Here is a 19,059-nt window from a genome sequence, read left to right as displayed (position 1 = left end):
CGTTTTTTCATTCGTGTTCGAAAAATCTTTCCGACATCCGATCAAACATTCGACGTCACAGTTCACTATGCCTGTATCTAAATAGCTCTACAAAACAGCTCCCTACGTCCTAAACATAACCATTTATAGAACTGGACACAGGTCAAAAGATTAAAAAATAGTTGAAAATAATTAAAGGTACTATCATGATTAGTTCTGAAGAGAACTGGTGAAAAAATAAATAAATAATGGTGGTGATTGTTCGAATGATAGTTATGTGGAGAAATAGCATCACTTTGGGATTAATGGTGGACAGGTATATTTTGGGACAGATGGAGTATGTATCGCTTTGTTACGAATTTGGGGATTTCGCTTCATCTGTAGACTATCGCAAGTATGTCAAACGTATTCCATGTAATTCAAAAAACACACATTTTTGAGCCATTGGTGATTTAAACTCCGATCAAAAACTTAGTGCCTTATAAATTGCACAAGACGTCATAGTCACAGTTCTCAAGTTGTTCATAGTACATACTAAAATATTAAACATTCAATGCTAACTGAGCAAGCTACTAAACAACGGTAACAATCACAATTAGCACTATGATCAAAATGCAACAATGTGGCCCAATGGGTAGGATACATCCATAACTTGCCGTCCATGAAAATATATACATCCTACAGCTAATAGCGAACACAGGGATTGTACAGCTGCACCATCTGAATGGAGATGCTTAGGATGGGAACTGGCGCACTGCTACAGTCATACTCCCGCATTTGGATTGTTGCCAGCAAGAATGAGAGAGATCTCCAAACCTCGGCTGAAAGCCTGGTTAAATAGCAGTCGTGTCTGGAAGGTGGATATGAAAGGAAACCACGAAAATATGGCTATCGGGACAAAAATGATCATTCCTGTGCCAGCATCATACAGTCGAGCTAGAGAGCGCACTGTTTTCCACAGACCTAGTTTCTTCACAATAGGTTTCCATGCCACAGCGATCTTGTATCATAAAAAAAGAAACATGAGCATGAATAATGATGATGAAAACGGAGAAAACAAAGAACATGAAGTATTAGCTGTAAGGTGCTCAATAGAAAAATAGTCATGAAAATTTGGAGAGGCATTTTGGGCTATGAAGGATGGTACCATCTATCATCCCTCAAAATTTCAACTTAAAACACTGATTGTTTGGATTTTTCATAGAAAAAGCTAAACAACATATTTGCAAATGAAAAATAAATTATGAATAAAGCTTTTATAAATGTATTCTTAACGATCTAAAAACCAAGGTTGAAAAATAAACTTCAGTGAAAACCCCAAAATCAAGTCTAAATTTAAGGTTGAAAATTCTAATTTTGGCTTATAAGCATAAGCGAAAAGATGGAGTGTACTTGAACAAAGAGAAAAAAAAAGGACAATTAGCATGAGGGGAGTCAATGAACTACTCCCTCCAATAAAACGATATGACAATTGACTTAAAATACTTCTCCGAACATATCTACACAACATTTTATGTTTTCAAACAAATAATTTATGATCTATTGGTAGTAAAAGCTTCAAAAGTTTATCTAAAAAAGTCAAACGCTATATATTTACAGAGAAAACAGCTTTAATAGTACCAAGGAGCAAGGCCTAAAGAAATTAGGGAGGTTAAGTACTTCAGTGAAATAACTTACGAGAATAGTGAACTTCTTCATGAACTAAATTACTATGCAAGAACAATTTTCAAGATGTGGTTCACTTTTGCACCATCATGAATGATGTTGCAAGCGCTAGATACAGAATGCAATGGACATTGGCGTTTCTATAAGAAACTCACCGAAATAACTCCCCAGCCAGTTGGCACAAATGCTAAGATGGCAGCAAAGACATCTGAGACACTAAGTCTTGTAAACACAATTGCCACAACCAAGCCTGCCAAAACCATCAATAATGCAATGCTTTTGATAAGACGGAGGAACAACTGGAAATGCACCATGGCCTTGGGATTCAATCCAAATACCTGCAGATTAACACAATAAAGAAAACAAGTTAGTATTGGGCAACGTGATATTACTCATATATATACCTCATACGGTACATAAGGAATTGACATACCAGTAGGAGGACAAAAAGCCCACCAAGCACGGCCCATGATATCCAATATACCTACAAAGCAAATTACATGTTTCACTACATTGCCTCCATTAACTAGACCAATAGGTGAATATCAAAATATATAATCAATACTCCATCTGTCTCAAAATGTAAGCATTTTTCTGGCTTGAGAGTAGGTATTAAGGAAGTAGTGGAGTTAAATGGTGGGTAGGTTGTGATTAGCTCAAAATAGGAAGCAGGTGGAGAAATTAAATGAAGGATGGTTGTGATTGGTTAAGATGAGGGGCTATGGGAAGAAACATCTACATTTTCGGAGAAGATTTGACCGCTAGAAATAACTATATTATGAGATGGAGGTAGCAGTATGCTATCAAATTTTCAATTAAAAACATATTTCAGTTATTTGATTTCAATATCAGAGTATATAGCACATTAAAATAAAGACTATTTTCACTAAGTTAACAAAAACTGAAACATATGTGGTCAATGAATTTCATGTCAACAAGCAAGTGGATGCTAAAAACATACCAATAATGCTTTACTTGATTCGCTTGCATTCATATGGTAAACAACTCCATACTGGAAGATGAAAAATCTTAAACTAAGTACTGTTTCAAGTATCCTTCCACCAATATTATGAATATGTGCCTGAAAAAGAAATGTTCGGATATTAACTAGTATCATTCAAAGAAATCTAGCTCAGTAAAAGCATCCAATATATTCCATTTGCCAATGTTATATAGCTTATCATTACTTGCTTCAATTCAGTCATATGCATACGGTAGAAAAATAGAAGCCAATAGAAGTGTCAGCACTGACACAGTAACTGGAAAAGAGGCATCAACGAAAACAATAATAAAAGTGGCCTAAAAAAGGATGTGTAGACAGAATAAAAGATTAGACACAATAACAAATGCTGATTGTACATGGGCAAAATTCAGTTACCAGTTCTTCATCCCACCAGGCTTCCCAGCTTTCTTCTCCCTTAACCCCAATACCACCTCGATAAAAGAGCCAGTTCGTCCAGTCCCTGAAATCCTCAACGACCCTGAGAGAGGTAGACAGCTATTTTAATCCTAATAATTCAAATTTTAAATATAATTATGCAGAGTAACAAATGGATAGAACACTTAGCGGCTTACTTCTGCCATTCAAATCCAGATGGATTGAATATGTAGGGAGCAAAAAGCCAAGAAACAGCCATAAACCAGCTACTTATGGATAGTAAAATATAGCCAACTGCTCCACCATTGTTAAAACCATATGCTAAAAAGATTATTAACAAAAGAGCAACCTCCAACCTGCAAAAACAAGAGCAATCATCAGGCTGTAGTTGCACACGCAATTTTGAAATAAAATCAGGTGAAAACAGACCCTTTCACAAAATGGCTTCGGGAATAAAGGCGGTAGTTCTCAGCAAACTTGATATGCCGTACCACAAAACCCCTACCAGTTGCTCTATACTGGTAATCGGAAGAAATGCATCAGATCAATAGAGTAAAATTCTGAAATAGATAGCATCACTTAAAAACAAAGGATCCCACCTTTGCACCACCATGTAGTATTGTGCGGCCAAAGTAGTGAGTTCTTGTACCCAGGGAGAAAGTGAAAAATACAGAGCAAAGTTGGAACTGCATTGTGATGAAGCTGACAAAAGCCTGCATCACACATTTAAATGTAAAGATGCATTTAGGCAAGTTATATAAAACAATAGAAACAGTATCAGCAAATAAAGCTAACAGATGCAGAAAAATCAATAATATTAGAAAGATGGGCTCCACCCAACAAGCAACCAACTGATACAAGAACATATCATTAGAACAGTAAATAGGCAAAGGCTGAATTTTTCTGTTGCGGTGTAGCACATTGAATTCAATAACAGAATTTGCATTAAGATGGTTTGACTTATATCAACTAATGTGTTGCGTCAAGATGCTGAAATCATTTTGTAGAAAAACAACATTCCATGGCAGATAATCGGCCATGAGTAATTAGACGGAATAGCTTAGATCATTTGTGAGCAAGGAAAAGGAATACCGTCAAGACACCAAATTCCAGGATGAAACCCAGAATCATGGGAATAGCAGTAAATACACCAATCTGGAAAAGAAACTGAGTGTTCAGAGCCGCATTCAATGCTGTGTTCTGCAATATATCAGCCCTATTCTGAATTGCTTCTCCAACTCCAGACAAAGCCTAGGAAACAAATAATAAAAGGAATATGTCAACTACAATACAATATCCTGATCAGATGACTGTAGTAAAAAATGTCACAAACTGAACCTAAGAAACTGGAACAAGGTAGGGAGTGCAAAATGTTGAAAGGGTGGAATATAGACGGAATGCAGCAAGTGAGCATCATAACAGGATTTCTTAAAAGGAAGCAAGAACATTGAAATGCATTAAGCATCAATGAATTTTAGAGGTGCAAAAGTAGAATATAGAAGGAACACAGCGTGTGAGCATTGCACGAGCCAATAAAAACAGTGCTTAAGGTGCACCAATGCCCCCAGCATATTTTACCCCCAAGAAAGAGAGAATTGCTATTTTGGCCACGAAACCGAACGGCTTCGTCAAAATGGCCTCGGAACCGCGGGTTTCTCTAAAATGGCCCCGTATCCGGTGGCACTGCTTTCAAATGGCCATCATCAAATTACTGACCAAATTGCCCCCGAAAATTTCCTTTTGCCATGCTTCTCCTCGCCTATCTCGATCGGACATGGCCGGCAGCGAGCATCACTGCCGGTCGACAGCCACCTCGCCGAACACCCACGCAGCCCCGCCGCCCGGCGCCCACGAACTCCCGAGTGCCGATGCCCACGCTGCCCCGCACCTGACGTCCGTCCGACGCCGATGCTGCCGCCCCGCCACCGGATGCCGCTCGACGCCCACGAGCTCCCGAGCGCCGATGCCCATGCCGCCCCGCGCCCGACGTCCGTCGCCTCGCCGCCGGACGCCCGCGCCACCGGATGCCGCCCGACGCCCACGAGCTCCCAAGCACCGACGCCCACGCCGCCCTGCGCCCGACGTCCATCCGACACCCACGACGCCGCCTCGCTGCCGGACACCCGCGCCGTCGGATGCCGCCCGACGCCCATGCCGCCCCGCACCCGACGTCTACCCACGCCGCCGGACGCCGCCGGACTTCAATGGGGACAACGCGGACTCCGGGCTTCGCCTGTCCTTGTCGGCAGCCGCGCCCACGGTGGCTCGTCGTCGGACGGCAGGAAGGACTCGACGGTGGAGCGGGGCGACGTCGCTCGGGAGCTCGCCGTCCGGCGAGGTGGCTGCTGGTCGGCGACGAGGAGGCAGAGGCAAGAGGGAGTGAGGAGAAGATGGACGGGAGAAAAAATTTAGGGGCAATTCGGTCTCTAATTTGGTTGAGGGTCATTTGAAAGCAACGTCGCTGGATATAGGGTCATTTCAGCGAAGCCCGCGGTTCCAAGGTTATTTTAACGAAGCCGTTCGGTTTCGTGGCCAAAATAGTAATTTTCTCCCCAAAAAATCATCTGTCGTTGTTAGAATTTTTTCCAACTTGATGTACAAGAGATAAAATAAAGGTTTTTTTTTTAATTATTTTCGAACATTTTTAACTTTAAAATTAAACCCTCCTAAAACCTATTTCCATATCTAAACCTTTTGGTCACGTCACCCTGCCTTGGCCAAATAACACAACCACACTAGGGAGAATGGTGTGACGACGTTATTTGGCCACACTAGCAAGACTGGCATGGTAGAAGAATATTGTCACGCCACCCCGCCTAGCGTGGCCATAAAAGGTCAGATCTAGAAATAAGTTTTGGAAGGGTTAAGTTTAAAATAAAAAAAAAGTTTCAAAAAATAATAAAAGCTCTAATAAAGATCATAGCACACACAGAACAATACAAGCAAGATGCAATAATAACAAGAAATTATCAGCTTAATGAAACTTTGTACACTTGACAGCATAGAGCAATCTGGGAGAAGTCACTACAAGAGGTGGACACTGAGCAAGTACACTGACATGCAAAACGAGGTCAATTCCAAATATATTGTTACAGAGAGATGTTACTATCAAATAAAGTAAAACAAAGAAAATAGAACTGTTTTCTGCCTTACCAGATAGGTTTTCCCATAAAGAAATATGTACACTGTCCATACAGTTAGCTGCAAAAAGAGCAAACAACTTTAAGATCAGAATTTATGTTTAGAATGATAAACCTGATAGCAGACCTAGGGCTAGGAGGTTAAAACTTAACATCCACCTCAAGATCAATATGTAGCATCAATATTTATTTTATACATATTAGTTTTACGCAAGCACCTTAAAATAATATAATATAAAATTGCAAATCCTATGTATATAGATATAGCTTGTAATGCACAATTCTGAAGTATAAAACTGAAATGCATAGTAAAATGTTCTGCAGTTTATGAGATTGTGTATTGCTCAGTAAAAAATACTCATTCTGAAGAGATCATACAGAGTACTTGGAGGAAAAAAGGTGAACAGAAGAGTTTTCCACCAAAAATATTCTTTTTATCTGGTCTGTTAATAATATTAGTACCAGCCACAAGCCCACAATGGTACCAAAAGAACACAGATAATGGTAGTTGAAGTGGCATTGACCTATTCCCTCCATTTGGGACATCCCATTTGGGACACAACCTCCAATATACACCTTTGAACAATACTCTCTACTGATAGCCCGTAGAAACTACAGGAAAAAAAAAAAACAATCTACTAGCTTCAGTTTTAAATTCTAAATTATTGCACTGTGTATTAGCAGACAAAGTTTTAAAGGTTTAACTAAAGACACTCTACATGACATCTATTTGAGAAGAGGTATCAAGCAAGGGAAATATAATTACCATGGTGCAGAAGTAGAACCCAATAGTTGTCACATAGAAGGACAACATCCTGAAAAAGTCAAAAAGCTGTCCAAGTCTATATATATCCCGGCTAAGCACTTGCTCGCCATTTCCTCCAGCAACTTTTCCTTCAAACAGTGCAATCTGATTAAGACCAACATCTCGTCCCTTTCCAACCTACAGAATTATATTTGTAACATCAATACAATGCTCGCAAGCCAGCAAAGGTCAGCCACAGTTCTACTGCTAGAGTCGATGGTGCAGCAGAAAAAGTTTGTTCGAGCATTCGGTAGCAGGTGAGACTTTGACAATATCGGCATAATACTCCTGGTGTAGACAAGGCTTTTCCCACCAACTCTCTCCCTAATCACCCACAACAATAACCAGCAGTGTGATACTGCCAAACAATTTTGAATAGAAAATCAATAGTGCGATGTTGGAATGGACAATAAATCAAGTGCAAATTTATGTCATTTTCAGTTTACTGAGAACATTGACTTCTAAATGAAAGAATCCCCAGAATTTGTCCAAGAACTCTGGTATTATTGAACTCTGGTCATCAAATGGAAGATAATCTTTCTATACATGACTGAATGACCTAAGATCAAGAGTTCCAACTATCTCATTTTACAACATGAAATGAGACATGCTTCCTCCAAAGGTGAGTTAATTCAATTTTGTTGTTAAATCAATCCTCCTTTAGTTTTAAATAACACAACATCCTTACCCCAAAAATTTAAAAATTATGAGGGATTGACAGAGGCAATAACATATTGAATTTCTTTTAAGGTTTTCATGCCTACCATTCGGAGGTTAAGGTATTCTTGACTGATACAGCTAGATGTTAGTGCAGAAAATTCAAAATATGAATGAAGAAAATTCTGACCTGAATATACTCATGGTGAGTTATGTTCCCTAGGCGCAGAGTTGAGTTGAACCCTGGAGTTCATAGATGCATCAGGGAAAAAAGATATAATACCGTGAGTGTAACAAAAATTAGGCTAGCTGTAACGGCAGGCAGAAGCAGGAAGATTAACAATACAGAGAACTGCAACAAATGCAGAGCATTGCAACTAAAACAATGCAAAAAGATGCGGAGCATTAACAATACAGAGAATTGCAACAAAAATACGATAATTTACAACACACAAGTGGCTTGACTGGCTTCTACACATTTTGTAGTATCCAGGTTACTAAATTAGCTTCATTTACTGAAACACAGCACCAAGCACTAGAATAATATTATATCAGGTTCATGGGCGAGAAAAAGAGGTCTAAAGTCTTATTTTACCCTACAAGCTAGCCCACATGTTGTCTGATCAAGTCCAGTTCATGGATGTGCATCATCAGACATCACACACAGCAAATGCCAATTTTCACCAAATGTAATACTCCCACAGTCCCACCGTCCCAAAATAAAGATGTTTCTACCACCCACCCTTTCCCCCAACATGAAGCTGTTTCTCCACCTACCTCATCATTTCAACCAATCACAACCATTCTACATTTAATTTTATCACCCACATTCTCTTCTCAACCAAGCACAGCCTTTCTCCATCCATTCCCGCCAACTTTCTTAATCCCCATGCCCACCTCTAGAAATGGCTACATTTTGGGACGGAGGGAGTAATTAATAATGCAAGTATGCAACCTGAATGAGACTGCGCATGCAACAACCAGAATGAGAAAAAGACAAAATAATAAGGTCACTAGTCCTACCTGCATAAATATCCTCGCTGATATTGATGACACGGGAGGCCTTACTTATTCCACCTCTCGTTATATGAAAAATTCTATCAAAAACATCTGGATGACCATAATGCATTCTTACTCTGCAAAAGTGTTCCAAATATTGACATTATTTAACTTGAAATGATACTCATGAACTAGAAATATACATTACGTTAAAGCACTTACTTCAGTGGATTGGCCAGGACACGCTGTCCTAATGTGACAAAACTAGTTTCCTGATTGGACATAAAGGAGGCAAGGGAAGAGACACTACAAAAGAGAAATTCTAGGTTAGAACTGAGAAAACTACTGAAAGTCTGAAATAAACCACAACAAAAGTAATGAACAAGAATCTAGCGAAACACCACCTTCCTGTGAACACATGTTCCCTAACACCAAGAATTGAAGGTTTGTGCTTGCCGTGATTCTGATAGAACTCCTCAAGCAGGTTTCTCATTTTGAGTGCCTCTTCAAAATAATTATCCTTCAATAGCACCACAAAAAGAAAAAAAAAATCAAAACTGATGGAACAAAGGAGTCATTTGGCAGACAGAAACAAACATGGTATTCTGGCAATAGTACCAAGAGAAGCGGTATGCAGCTATTTCAATTGCATTTTTTTTGGTAACTATAGCCTTGTTAAAATGAAAAAAAAATGCACATAACATAAACTACAAAAACTGTCCAGAACATTCTATGAACATATATTGAGCCACCTTAGATCTGCCATTCAATAAAAGAGGCTGAACATATAGGAAGGGATTACTAAGAAATGAGCTGAATAAAGGACAAGGAAGTGCTTTTATTTAAATACTGGAGAAAAGCGATGAAGGTCCATCAAATAATAAATAATATATAATATTTGCTGTAATATGTAAAAGGAAATGCTATCCACTTTGTAAGAGAGCTAACTAATAATCAAACATATGTAGACAGTTGCATACCTGATTCATATCAATAGTTTGCACTGCATTTCCACGAGTGAATATTATGGCATGGTTTTGGTTTTCTGGTTTCCCTTCACCCAACTTAAAATTACCAGGCAATTTAATGGAATAAATTTCCTGCAGACAAGTTATTTTGGTGAATGGAAGAATTAATGTGTTGCTCAAATAACCGAACATGATACTTAACTATTTTAGCTGAAGGGTAAGGGAAAGAACAGTACTATATGAGACTAGGAGAGCATATATAAACAATTTTATGGATATCAAGTGTAAAAGGTTGGATACAGTAAAAATCGTATGAACAATGAATGAACAAGAGGCATTAAAACTATCTTAAGGAGCAGAACACTATGTAGCAGTAAGAGTGTACAAAGCTACAACAACTTCTGAAACCCAATTAAAATGATTAATAGACAATGAAGATGATTCTTTCAATAGATAAAATAAGGGCAATCAACCATTAGGCAAGAGAGAAACAAATTTAAATTAATCCCACTGACCTTGTCCTTTCCATGAATGTCAGCTTTAACAAGCTTTGAGTAATACTCAGTGCTAGGCTTTCCATTTTTAACACTCTCAACAATATCAACGTAAGCAACTCTGAGAGCTTCATTTCTGATAAAGATAATAATAAAACAAATCTTAAAGGAATTGTAATACTATGAAACACACACGAAAGAAAAGGAGAGCAAAGCGCTCCATAGATTCTACAAAGAAATTCATTTAGCATGAAAAAGGGAAGAGCGCATATATTTGTAATATATAAAGTGGAGTACCTTTGCATTAGTAGAGCTATGTCTGCAGCTTCTGCTTTCCTCTCTGCCTTCTGTAACCCGTATATTTGGCAAGTAACAACATATGTAAACTTCAAGTCAGCCTGTGCACGAGCCTCAGGAGACAACTCAAAATGTATATCAGCCAGACCAAGACCAGTCGAAGCAAATGCAGATTCGGTATCTAGCAAACAAAAACAGAACAGCATGCATATTACTTCAAATAAATAACATTATGTTTCTTACAGGACAGGTAGTAGAAATACCTTCAGAAAGCAACTTCTCCAAATAACTTTGCAACATAAGGGCTTTCCTATAGTACATCATCCCACGAACTGCAGGATTAACATAGTTTAAAACAGTTGGAACTTTTCAAAATAATCATGTAAGCAAAAGGCTTTTTCTTCACTGGATAAAACAACAGCAAATGATGTATGTACAAATTGATGCGATTAATATTTTTTAAAAAATATATAACCGACATGTTTTTCGTAGTTTGACAAAGTTCTGGTAAAATGTTGCAGAAATCAATTTTGTAGGAACTCCAATAACAAAGAAGCCAGCCTGAGATAAGGTTCTTCTATTCCCTCCATTCTTCTATATGTGAGATGTTTTAATATGGCATTATTGTTTTATCACAGATGATGCTTTATGTTTTTTCCCTGATTTGCCATTACTTGTTTTTCGTATGTTTTGTGCTTTGATTAAGGAACAAATTTAATGGCATCTTAAAACAGACAGTTCGGTAGGAGCAGGGTTATAATGTTGTATCTTTTCTTAGTATATGTCAGCCTAAAACATCATTTCTAAAAGAAATGGAGGAAATTGTAAGATGCTACTTAAAATTAATACTTGTCCTAAACATCATTATGCAACGAAAATCTAAATAAGACAAAGGCACAATTCCATAACTATAAGATAATGCCATATAGAAATGAAGACTAAAAACAATAGGAGTTAGCTTAAGTATTCAAAGTTGTGAGGTGAATAAGCCTAATAGCCATAGCTAGACCAACTTAACCAGCATGAGTGCATAATGGACCATGAAACTACAGCATACATTTTTTTTCTTCTAGGCCGAAACCAAGACAACTGGTCCATGAATCCAATGGTATGAACTTTGAAAAAGGCTAGATTCATCTATCAATTGCTTTAGAGAAATCCCTTTTTAACAAGTCAAATAACTTCAAATCAACCATATACAATTTAAATATCACTGCAATATATTATAGATCTAAGAATTATGACTGGAGAGCAAAAAATGGCAATTTCATTAAGGTTTCAAAAGATAGGTAAGCAACTGTGGATACAATCCTCCTGACTTTTGCAGTATCAAAATAAAGAATCAAATGTAGGTACACCTATCACGATTCAAATTAAGCAAGCATGCCATCCAAACCATCAGAGTCAAGCAAGAAAGAGCAACCCAACCCTCAAAATTTATTGTATATAATAATAGGGAAAATGGGATTTGATTGTTTGATGCCACAATTCATTAAGATTGCCATTTGTTGATTTACTATCCCATTTTTCAGACATGTGGCCCTGTAGTTCACATTAAATATCAAAAAATCAATTCTGAATCTTTTGGGTGGCAAGTCATCAAAAACCCATAGTAGTAAGAAATGAAAACAGTTGAAACAAACATTAACAAATGAGTATATGACATGACCATATAGGTTTCAAAAGATTACAAACCAGTTCGTGCTAAGGTTTGTCCACGGTAAGAAGCCCACAGACGTAATTCCATCATGTCATTTGGGCTACTGAAAAGTTCAGAGTCAGTTGTATTTTCATCCCTGTTAATGCGAGCAAGGAAGTTCTTCCATTCATCTGTTTACATGAGCCAACTTTATTAGATTGTGCAATCATAATAAGGAAGAGGTAAGTATAATTATAAGTGGAAGCTGCCCTTCAAGAACTAACCACAGATAGCAGCGGGCACTTGACTAAGTTTTGCATAGTAACAGTGGAGGGGAAGTGAACAAACCTGGATAAATCTTCTGGAGATAGAATAATGTACTTATGCCATCTTCATTTCTCTTCTGGAGTTCATCTTTACTATAAAGAACGGTCTCGGAATAGTATGGAGTAAATACACTGCAAAAAGAAGTTAATATCACAGGCTATTATGCACAGAAAAAAAAAAGAGCAACTGAGCCAAGTTCAAAGACACAAAAAGGGAATGCTCTGGAAACAATAGAAGTCTTAACATCAAGATTACGAGATTTAATCATCTCAACATGGGTTTGAACAGGAAATATAATTCATCAATAGAATAATATAGAAAAAAAAAGTCTATTTCATTGGAGCACTTAGCCACCTAAACTATTTTTTGACTCATTTTACACCCAGAACTATTGGAAACGGTTCATATTACTCTCTAACGTTACTTCTATATATTTTTGTTTCGCTCTATATTAGTCACAGCTTGCACTGAAATTTTGTTAGGATGGTAGATCCATTACAACTTATGTCTCACCAATCTTCTAGAACTCTTCAAACAGTTTACATTGGTTGGAAGCACCTTTGATTGATTAAACATCAATAATTTTAAGTTAAAGCAAATAGTAACGAAAAAATGAAAATATTTGTAAACTTTGATAATGGTGTCATCTATGGCTCTAAAAAATTCTGCTTAAAATACTTGTATTAACAATAGCAACAAAGAGAGATGTTATTAAGTAGTTAAGTGAACTATTTACAATAGTTTGGGGGGTCAAATGAGCCAAAAAATAGTTTAGGCTTTAATGGTCCAATCAATTAGTTTGGGGGAGTAAAATGGACTTTTTTCAATAATATAAGGAATTCTATCTATAAGACGAATAACCTCGCTAAATTTCATCAGCAAAAATATAGCAGAGATGCAAGATCAGCTCCATATTGCCATACTGACACGTTGTGACACTACCACATGCTAGATGCATGCCCTAACATCAGAACACCACTTAAGATCTTAGGCACTGCATATTGTGCCATAACAATACCATCCACCTCTTTGACCACAACTGTGCTTCAACGTCTTAGTACATCTATGTTGGACACTAACATCACACACTCATCACCATTGCCACAGGATGAGGCAAGGGAGGAGACAAAAAGGTGCCAAGGGCATCAAGTCGGTAGGGCAGGCCAGGTTAGACTAGGCGTCAAGGCAACAGAGCTTGCCCATGATGGCCATAGACTCAATGCAAGGTCTGAAGCAACTTATGGTCAACTTTGAACACATTACTAACTAGGTTTATCATTATTCTTCGAATCCTGTGATTAAACACGAGGGTACTAGTCAAGAAAAGGAAAAAAAATTAAAGGGAGGCTAGCTATAGGCTGCTTCTACAGAATAGCGTCAGGTTTCTGATGGCAGCCGCCAGGCTACAGGATGAGACACTGAACAGAAGCAACTCCAGACTGATAGAACAAAGAGAAAATTATAGAAGTATCACTCTCACCTGAAAGATAGCATTTCTGAAACAGGCCTTGCCACAGGCATTTGCATGAACAGAGAATTTGTAAAGAACTGCAATCTCCGTCTCGCTTCCAGGTTTTTAGGAACATTTGCCGCGGACTCCTTGATGGTCAGAAGGGAGTACAATCGTTTGATCATGTCCTTCTGAATTCCATTAAACCAACATAGATTAAAATAAGGGAAATATTAATGGTTATAAAGATTCACATGAAGACACAGTAAGAAAATTAAAATATAACAAAAAAAACAGTGTTAAGACAGTACCAATCTTGGTTCGGTTGGCCACTTGAGATTGTTGAAGAGGCGGCCTTCAGCCCTTGCTCTATCAATCTGAGCCCAATCATCAATGTTGCCTCTAGAATTCATAAACAAAGGAATTAGGAATGAAATGTAACAAATGTTATAACAGAACACAGTTTTGAATAAAACATTAGAACAGGGAAATTGTAAAGAAAAAAAACAGACCTCATATCAACAGAAAGCACTTCAAGATGGAAAACTTCATATAGATCTTGAATAGCATTGATTGCCCCCTTCTTCAGATCACTAGACTCAGTTTCTTTCTACAAAGCAGCACCTTAACATTAATAGATACTAGAAGAGAGCTTGGATAAAATGTTCATAAGTATAAAAATTAATCAAACAGAAAATAAATTTTGCAAACTTCTAAAATATTTAAGAAGCTTATCCCATCTTGGAAATAATCCATACCATCCTATGTTGTACTAGCAAAGAAATACAAACCGCTCCTTGATCTTTAAACCAGGCATCTAGCCTCCACAATTATACTGCCTCCAGCCTTTGATTTTATTCTATGTCTTAGAATATTTACAATCAACCTTTTTAAAATTTCAACCTTCAAAATAGGAGAATTTTTCCCATCCATGAGGAGGTAGCATGAGGTACCACTGTTTTCTATGTAAAATTCATGCTACCTCCTCATGGATGGGAAAAATGCTCTCAAACTAGACTTCAACCTGGCTTGGTCATACGAGAACTTTATTACAAAATTTGTGGCTACAGGTGCGTAATACATACCAGAATTCCTACTACAGCAACTAGCTTGGCAATGACATTAGGCAATCTGCTGAAATGAATATCACTCTGGATGTTCATCTTGGAAATGCTTTCTCGAATACCACCATAAATCCTCTCCACCCTAAGAAAAACTCATCACCAACACGTCCCAGATTTTTAAAAAAAAATTGTTGAGCTAGATGAAAAGAAACAGGACGAACACAAAATCCCTTACCAGAGACGTCCTTCTTTATCTAAAATAGATGTCAGAATATAATAAATGCTATCAAAGCACTCTACAACAGCATATTGCATGTATTCATCCTTCGATATCCTTAGCCATAGTTCATCTTGTGAGTCTTTACAATCAATTGCAATATCTTTGGCTAAGAAAACCTGTAATAAAAATGAAAATGGTGACCAAAGTGACAAAACATACACAAGATGTGGAAATCATCAGATCATGCCAGGGAGAATTTTTGAAAGCTAAAAATAAGTTTTGGCTTTTGACCTTGCTAGCAAGCAAAAAGAGAGGCCACTGCACAATTGAAAGAGCTCCATCATTCTTGGGCATCAAAAGTAAATCCAGTTCACTGTATGGGTCAAAGATCAGAACAATCCTATCTAACTAACACATTCAAGAGAACTATAACATAGTTTTCCAAGAAGCTTTACTTACGTGTTGTTAATATAGTCCTCTTCCCGCATATTCCTCACAATTTCGTTCCAGAAGGGAGCAAATTTAGATGCATCAAACTTGTTTAATTCTGAATGCTGATAAATTATGAATACCAGTGTCAACTTATTGGAAGTAGAGATGAATAATTGGAAGAAAACATGTTATATCTGTAAACTGTGAACAACAATTAAGACCTCTCTAGCTTGTCTAAGCATACATGGCAGTCAAGATGAAAAACGCTCAGGAACAGCACAACTAATATGAGCTCGAATCAATATAAAGATGTTTCATTCAATGAATCATGGTTACATAGCACATACATAAAGGAAGGGCAACCAAAAACAAAATAAAATAGAACTGTACCAGATATCCTGCACATGCTAAAAAGGCTATGAAGGGAGGATGAGACATAAGCAGCAAAAGCAGCAGAGGACTGGTAATGGAGGGGGTTAGAGTGAGACCATGACTCCATGAGAGCAATCAAGAAACAACATTCAGAGAAAAAAGATATTAGGAGGAATGCCTATTTACTTAAGTGAATGTTTCAATGGAAGTAGACAAATGGAACCACAGAGCTATTTACTTAAATGGAAGGCATGCCCATCACAAAAGTACTTTCATAATAGAAATCCCATCCTAATATGTTTTTCTAAGTTTCTAATATTGTTGGGTGGCAAATAGCCAAAGATGGATTGAACACTCTGTACAGTAATTTTATTGTAGGACAGTTTTATATAAATAAAGCAGCTTAAGAGCGTTATTGAAGTAATAAATCATGTCCCTGCAGCTTCACCTACACAAAAGCTAGAACAAATAAACAAGCAAAATACTGATAACAAGGTAATAATACCTGACTTGATGATAGCAGCTGCTTCCTGTATAAAAGATTAAAACACTTTAGTCAATTCCAGTCAAGCATAAATCAATAAACTATAAAAACATTAAAACCTTTTCTGTACAGCAACATGAAGTTTATCCATGAATGCTTCAGGAAATTTCTCAAAGAATCTGTGAACTGCTTCAACAGACCTGATCTGAAATGACCGACAACCAACAGATAAGAAAAATTAACCCAAAAAAAATCAAGCAAAGTACTAGCTATGATGTGCATAGATGAAGAACAAGGGGGGAAAAGCCTACAAAAAGCATGAATTTTACACAAACAGGCTTAACAAAACTGGTGCAATTATTTTCATATGAGTGTGTTAATGCTACAAACTTATTTCAAGTGTCTTCCACAAATAATGCACTTTGCATAGGGTAGCTATGAAGTAATAATAGAAACATCCTGAAGACAATGTGCAAATAATTTACTATGATGGAGAATATGGGATTTGGTAAACAAGAAAAGATTTCCTCATATAAACAGTAACAGGTTAACACATCAAATAAAATCACATTATAATAGCTCAAAAGATAAAGGTCAAGAAGCTAAACCTCTCCCAAGCGATCACGTGCACCAAGGAGAAATCCACATATTGCAGACATCACAGTGTAAAATACGTGGATATCCAAAAGGTAAATCTGCATAATTGAAACATCTATTTAGATATATATTGTTTGCCTATATTCACTGCATATTCAACAGCTAACTGCAGCAGAAATAAGCCTAAGAAATAAGTGTCGAATAAGTGGAGTGACTGACAAGTTAATGAACTAGTGCATGCTCACTCCACCATACACTCACTTCAATAATAAAAGTTACATAACTATTCATCACAATAAGGAGTTTCCATAAAATATAAATGTTCTATTCGTTTTTCTTTTTTCAACTGAAGTAGAAACTATCATGTGAACTTCCTCAGTTTGTTTTTTCAGTTCTGATTGTATTGAATAGTACATCTGTAAGTTGTTTCCTATTTATTTCTTAGCTACATTAGATTTAACTAAGTATCTTTCTCATGTTGGATGTTAAAGGACAAAACTTCAATATATTTGCAATCCTTTCAAGTTCAGCACACTGGAGTTATTCCTCCAGCAACTCCCTCTGCTCTGGTATGCTGTCTTTTAGATATTCTTACTGCTCCAGAATTAGTTTATTAATCAATATTAGGACATGATAACCCTGAATATAGTACAGCAGAGAGAAAGAGTATGATAAGGACATGGGACATAAGCATAAACTAAATGATGCCCTGCGCTTTGCTGCGGGATACATGGATGTTATGTTAAATATTGTTGAAATGATGGATGAATATATATTGAAATATTGTAGAAGTGATATAGAGGATGATGATTTGGGATGCTTACATATTAATCTTTAGAATCTCATAATAAGATGATGTAGCATGCTTGCATGAGCTTTAAATATAATAATTGCTAGTGGGTGATGATGTGGCACGTTTGCATGTTAAGGTTTATAGCTTTGGGTTCCAACTATATAGAATCTATAATAAATGTAAACAAAGTTAAGAGCAAAAGGGTTACTTACTGACACCACTGGAGCCCATAAAGAAAGGATTGTTAGAGCATTATGGTTATCTGTAAGTATTAAGAGAAGTTTCAAAATTTAGTACGTTGAAGTTTAAACATGAAGGTACTAACACTCATACAAAAATAACATAGATGACCAAAGGTCAATTTCATGCTCTGCTTACAAACATCTAGAACAGTTGCAACTTGAAAGAACATAATAAAAATATTTAAAACACTAATATTAGAAAGAAAACTATTTCCAACTACACAAGAAAAATGAAATTTCAACTTGCGCTGACAAAGAAAAGAAATTAACCATAGTGATAACTATGAGGATATGGTATCCTTACTCTTTGAAACAAAGTCGTGCCAAGCATACTCTAAGCGTTTGAAACTGATTACTTGCCTTGTTGGTTTAACAAGAGGTTCGATCTGCATAAGGAAGGCTACTTTGAAATACATGCTAATCTGGTAAAAACAGAGGGAAACTACATAAACTAAAACTTTCCTGGAGAAAATAAGTGAACGAAAATTTTGCACCAAGAATTGCAAGCCAGAAAGCAACATATCTGCACAGTAAAAAAATGTTAGCACTAGTATGAATTCAGACTTGGAGAACAATCACAGCATTGTGATTCAAAGTCCTAAAGGATTACTTGATGTAGTCATAAGGTCGTTCATGCATGTCTCTCCCAACATAGTTGTGCTCCTTCAACAGAAACCAAATGTGAGAAAATAATAGCAGAAGATATTGGATCACAAATGACTTAACAGAAGATAGCTTTTAGTTAGCCAAAATGTGTCAGTGGGTAAGACCTGATGCATCCACTTTGCAAGACGTACGACAGACCATCGGTAGCAATAATCAGTCAAACAACGGCAGCAAGGAACACTCATGAGCAGGCTGATAATTATCTTGGAACCCACGTATGCGCTGATTACAAAGACATATATCTTGAAGGTAGCAGAATTTGTCCCATCTTGAATTGCTTTGCTGAGAAACAATCAAGCAACCAAAATTTCCAAATTAATGCTATACACATAAACAAAGGGATTGTCACCATCCCCTGAACTATAGTACCCCAACCCCAGAATTCTGAAAT

The 19,059-nt window shown here is 37.1% G+C and overlaps 1 protein-coding gene across 1 annotated transcript in view; it reads right to left on the bottom strand.

Moving 5' to 3' along the window:
• Window positions 1-422: 422 nt before the first annotated feature.
• Window positions 423-19,059, bottom strand: part of LOC102717323 (callose synthase 9) — a 28,157-nt gene continuing 9,520 nt past the window's right edge. The window contains exons 16-51 of the mRNA XM_006649224.3: window positions 18,773-18,950; window positions 18,613-18,665; window positions 18,465-18,525; window positions 18,307-18,388; window positions 17,973-18,022; window positions 16,979-17,065; window positions 16,490-16,575; window positions 16,392-16,416; window positions 15,542-15,636; window positions 15,374-15,455; window positions 15,098-15,258; window positions 14,884-15,004; window positions 14,311-14,408; window positions 14,110-14,200; window positions 13,829-13,989; window positions 12,370-12,479; window positions 12,078-12,212; window positions 10,646-10,714; window positions 10,383-10,563; window positions 10,107-10,221; window positions 9,604-9,723; window positions 9,028-9,143; window positions 8,846-8,929; window positions 8,648-8,760; window positions 7,815-7,867; window positions 6,929-7,105; window positions 6,176-6,223; window positions 4,115-4,273; window positions 3,622-3,735; window positions 3,452-3,540; window positions 3,220-3,378; window positions 3,023-3,125; window positions 2,606-2,725; window positions 2,078-2,128; window positions 1,800-1,982; window positions 423-979 (exon numbers count right to left, since the gene is read on the bottom strand). Coding sequence (XP_006649287.1) covers window positions 743-979; window positions 1,800-1,982; window positions 2,078-2,128; window positions 2,606-2,725; window positions 3,023-3,125; window positions 3,220-3,378; window positions 3,452-3,540; window positions 3,622-3,735; window positions 4,115-4,273; window positions 6,176-6,223; window positions 6,929-7,105; window positions 7,815-7,867; window positions 8,648-8,760; window positions 8,846-8,929; window positions 9,028-9,143; window positions 9,604-9,723; window positions 10,107-10,221; window positions 10,383-10,563; window positions 10,646-10,714; window positions 12,078-12,212; window positions 12,370-12,479; window positions 13,829-13,989; window positions 14,110-14,200; window positions 14,311-14,408; window positions 14,884-15,004; window positions 15,098-15,258; window positions 15,374-15,455; window positions 15,542-15,636; window positions 16,392-16,416; window positions 16,490-16,575; window positions 16,979-17,065; window positions 17,973-18,022; window positions 18,307-18,388; window positions 18,465-18,525; window positions 18,613-18,665; window positions 18,773-18,950 — 3,967 coding nt within the window. The 3' untranslated portion in view covers window positions 423-742. The remainder of the gene's footprint in view (window positions 980-1,799; window positions 1,983-2,077; window positions 2,129-2,605; window positions 2,726-3,022; window positions 3,126-3,219; window positions 3,379-3,451; window positions 3,541-3,621; window positions 3,736-4,114; window positions 4,274-6,175; window positions 6,224-6,928; window positions 7,106-7,814; window positions 7,868-8,647; window positions 8,761-8,845; window positions 8,930-9,027; window positions 9,144-9,603; window positions 9,724-10,106; window positions 10,222-10,382; window positions 10,564-10,645; window positions 10,715-12,077; window positions 12,213-12,369; window positions 12,480-13,828; window positions 13,990-14,109; window positions 14,201-14,310; window positions 14,409-14,883; window positions 15,005-15,097; window positions 15,259-15,373; window positions 15,456-15,541; window positions 15,637-16,391; window positions 16,417-16,489; window positions 16,576-16,978; window positions 17,066-17,972; window positions 18,023-18,306; window positions 18,389-18,464; window positions 18,526-18,612; window positions 18,666-18,772; window positions 18,951-19,059) is intronic.

The sequence above is a fragment of the Oryza brachyantha genome, chromosome 3, assembly GCF_000231095.2.
Source record: "Oryza brachyantha chromosome 3, ObraRS2, whole genome shotgun sequence".
NCBI lineage: Eukaryota > Viridiplantae > Streptophyta > Magnoliopsida > Poales > Poaceae > Oryza > Oryza brachyantha.
Note: the sequence above shows the minus strand (reverse complement) of the source record. Positions and strands in the feature narration are given on the sequence as shown.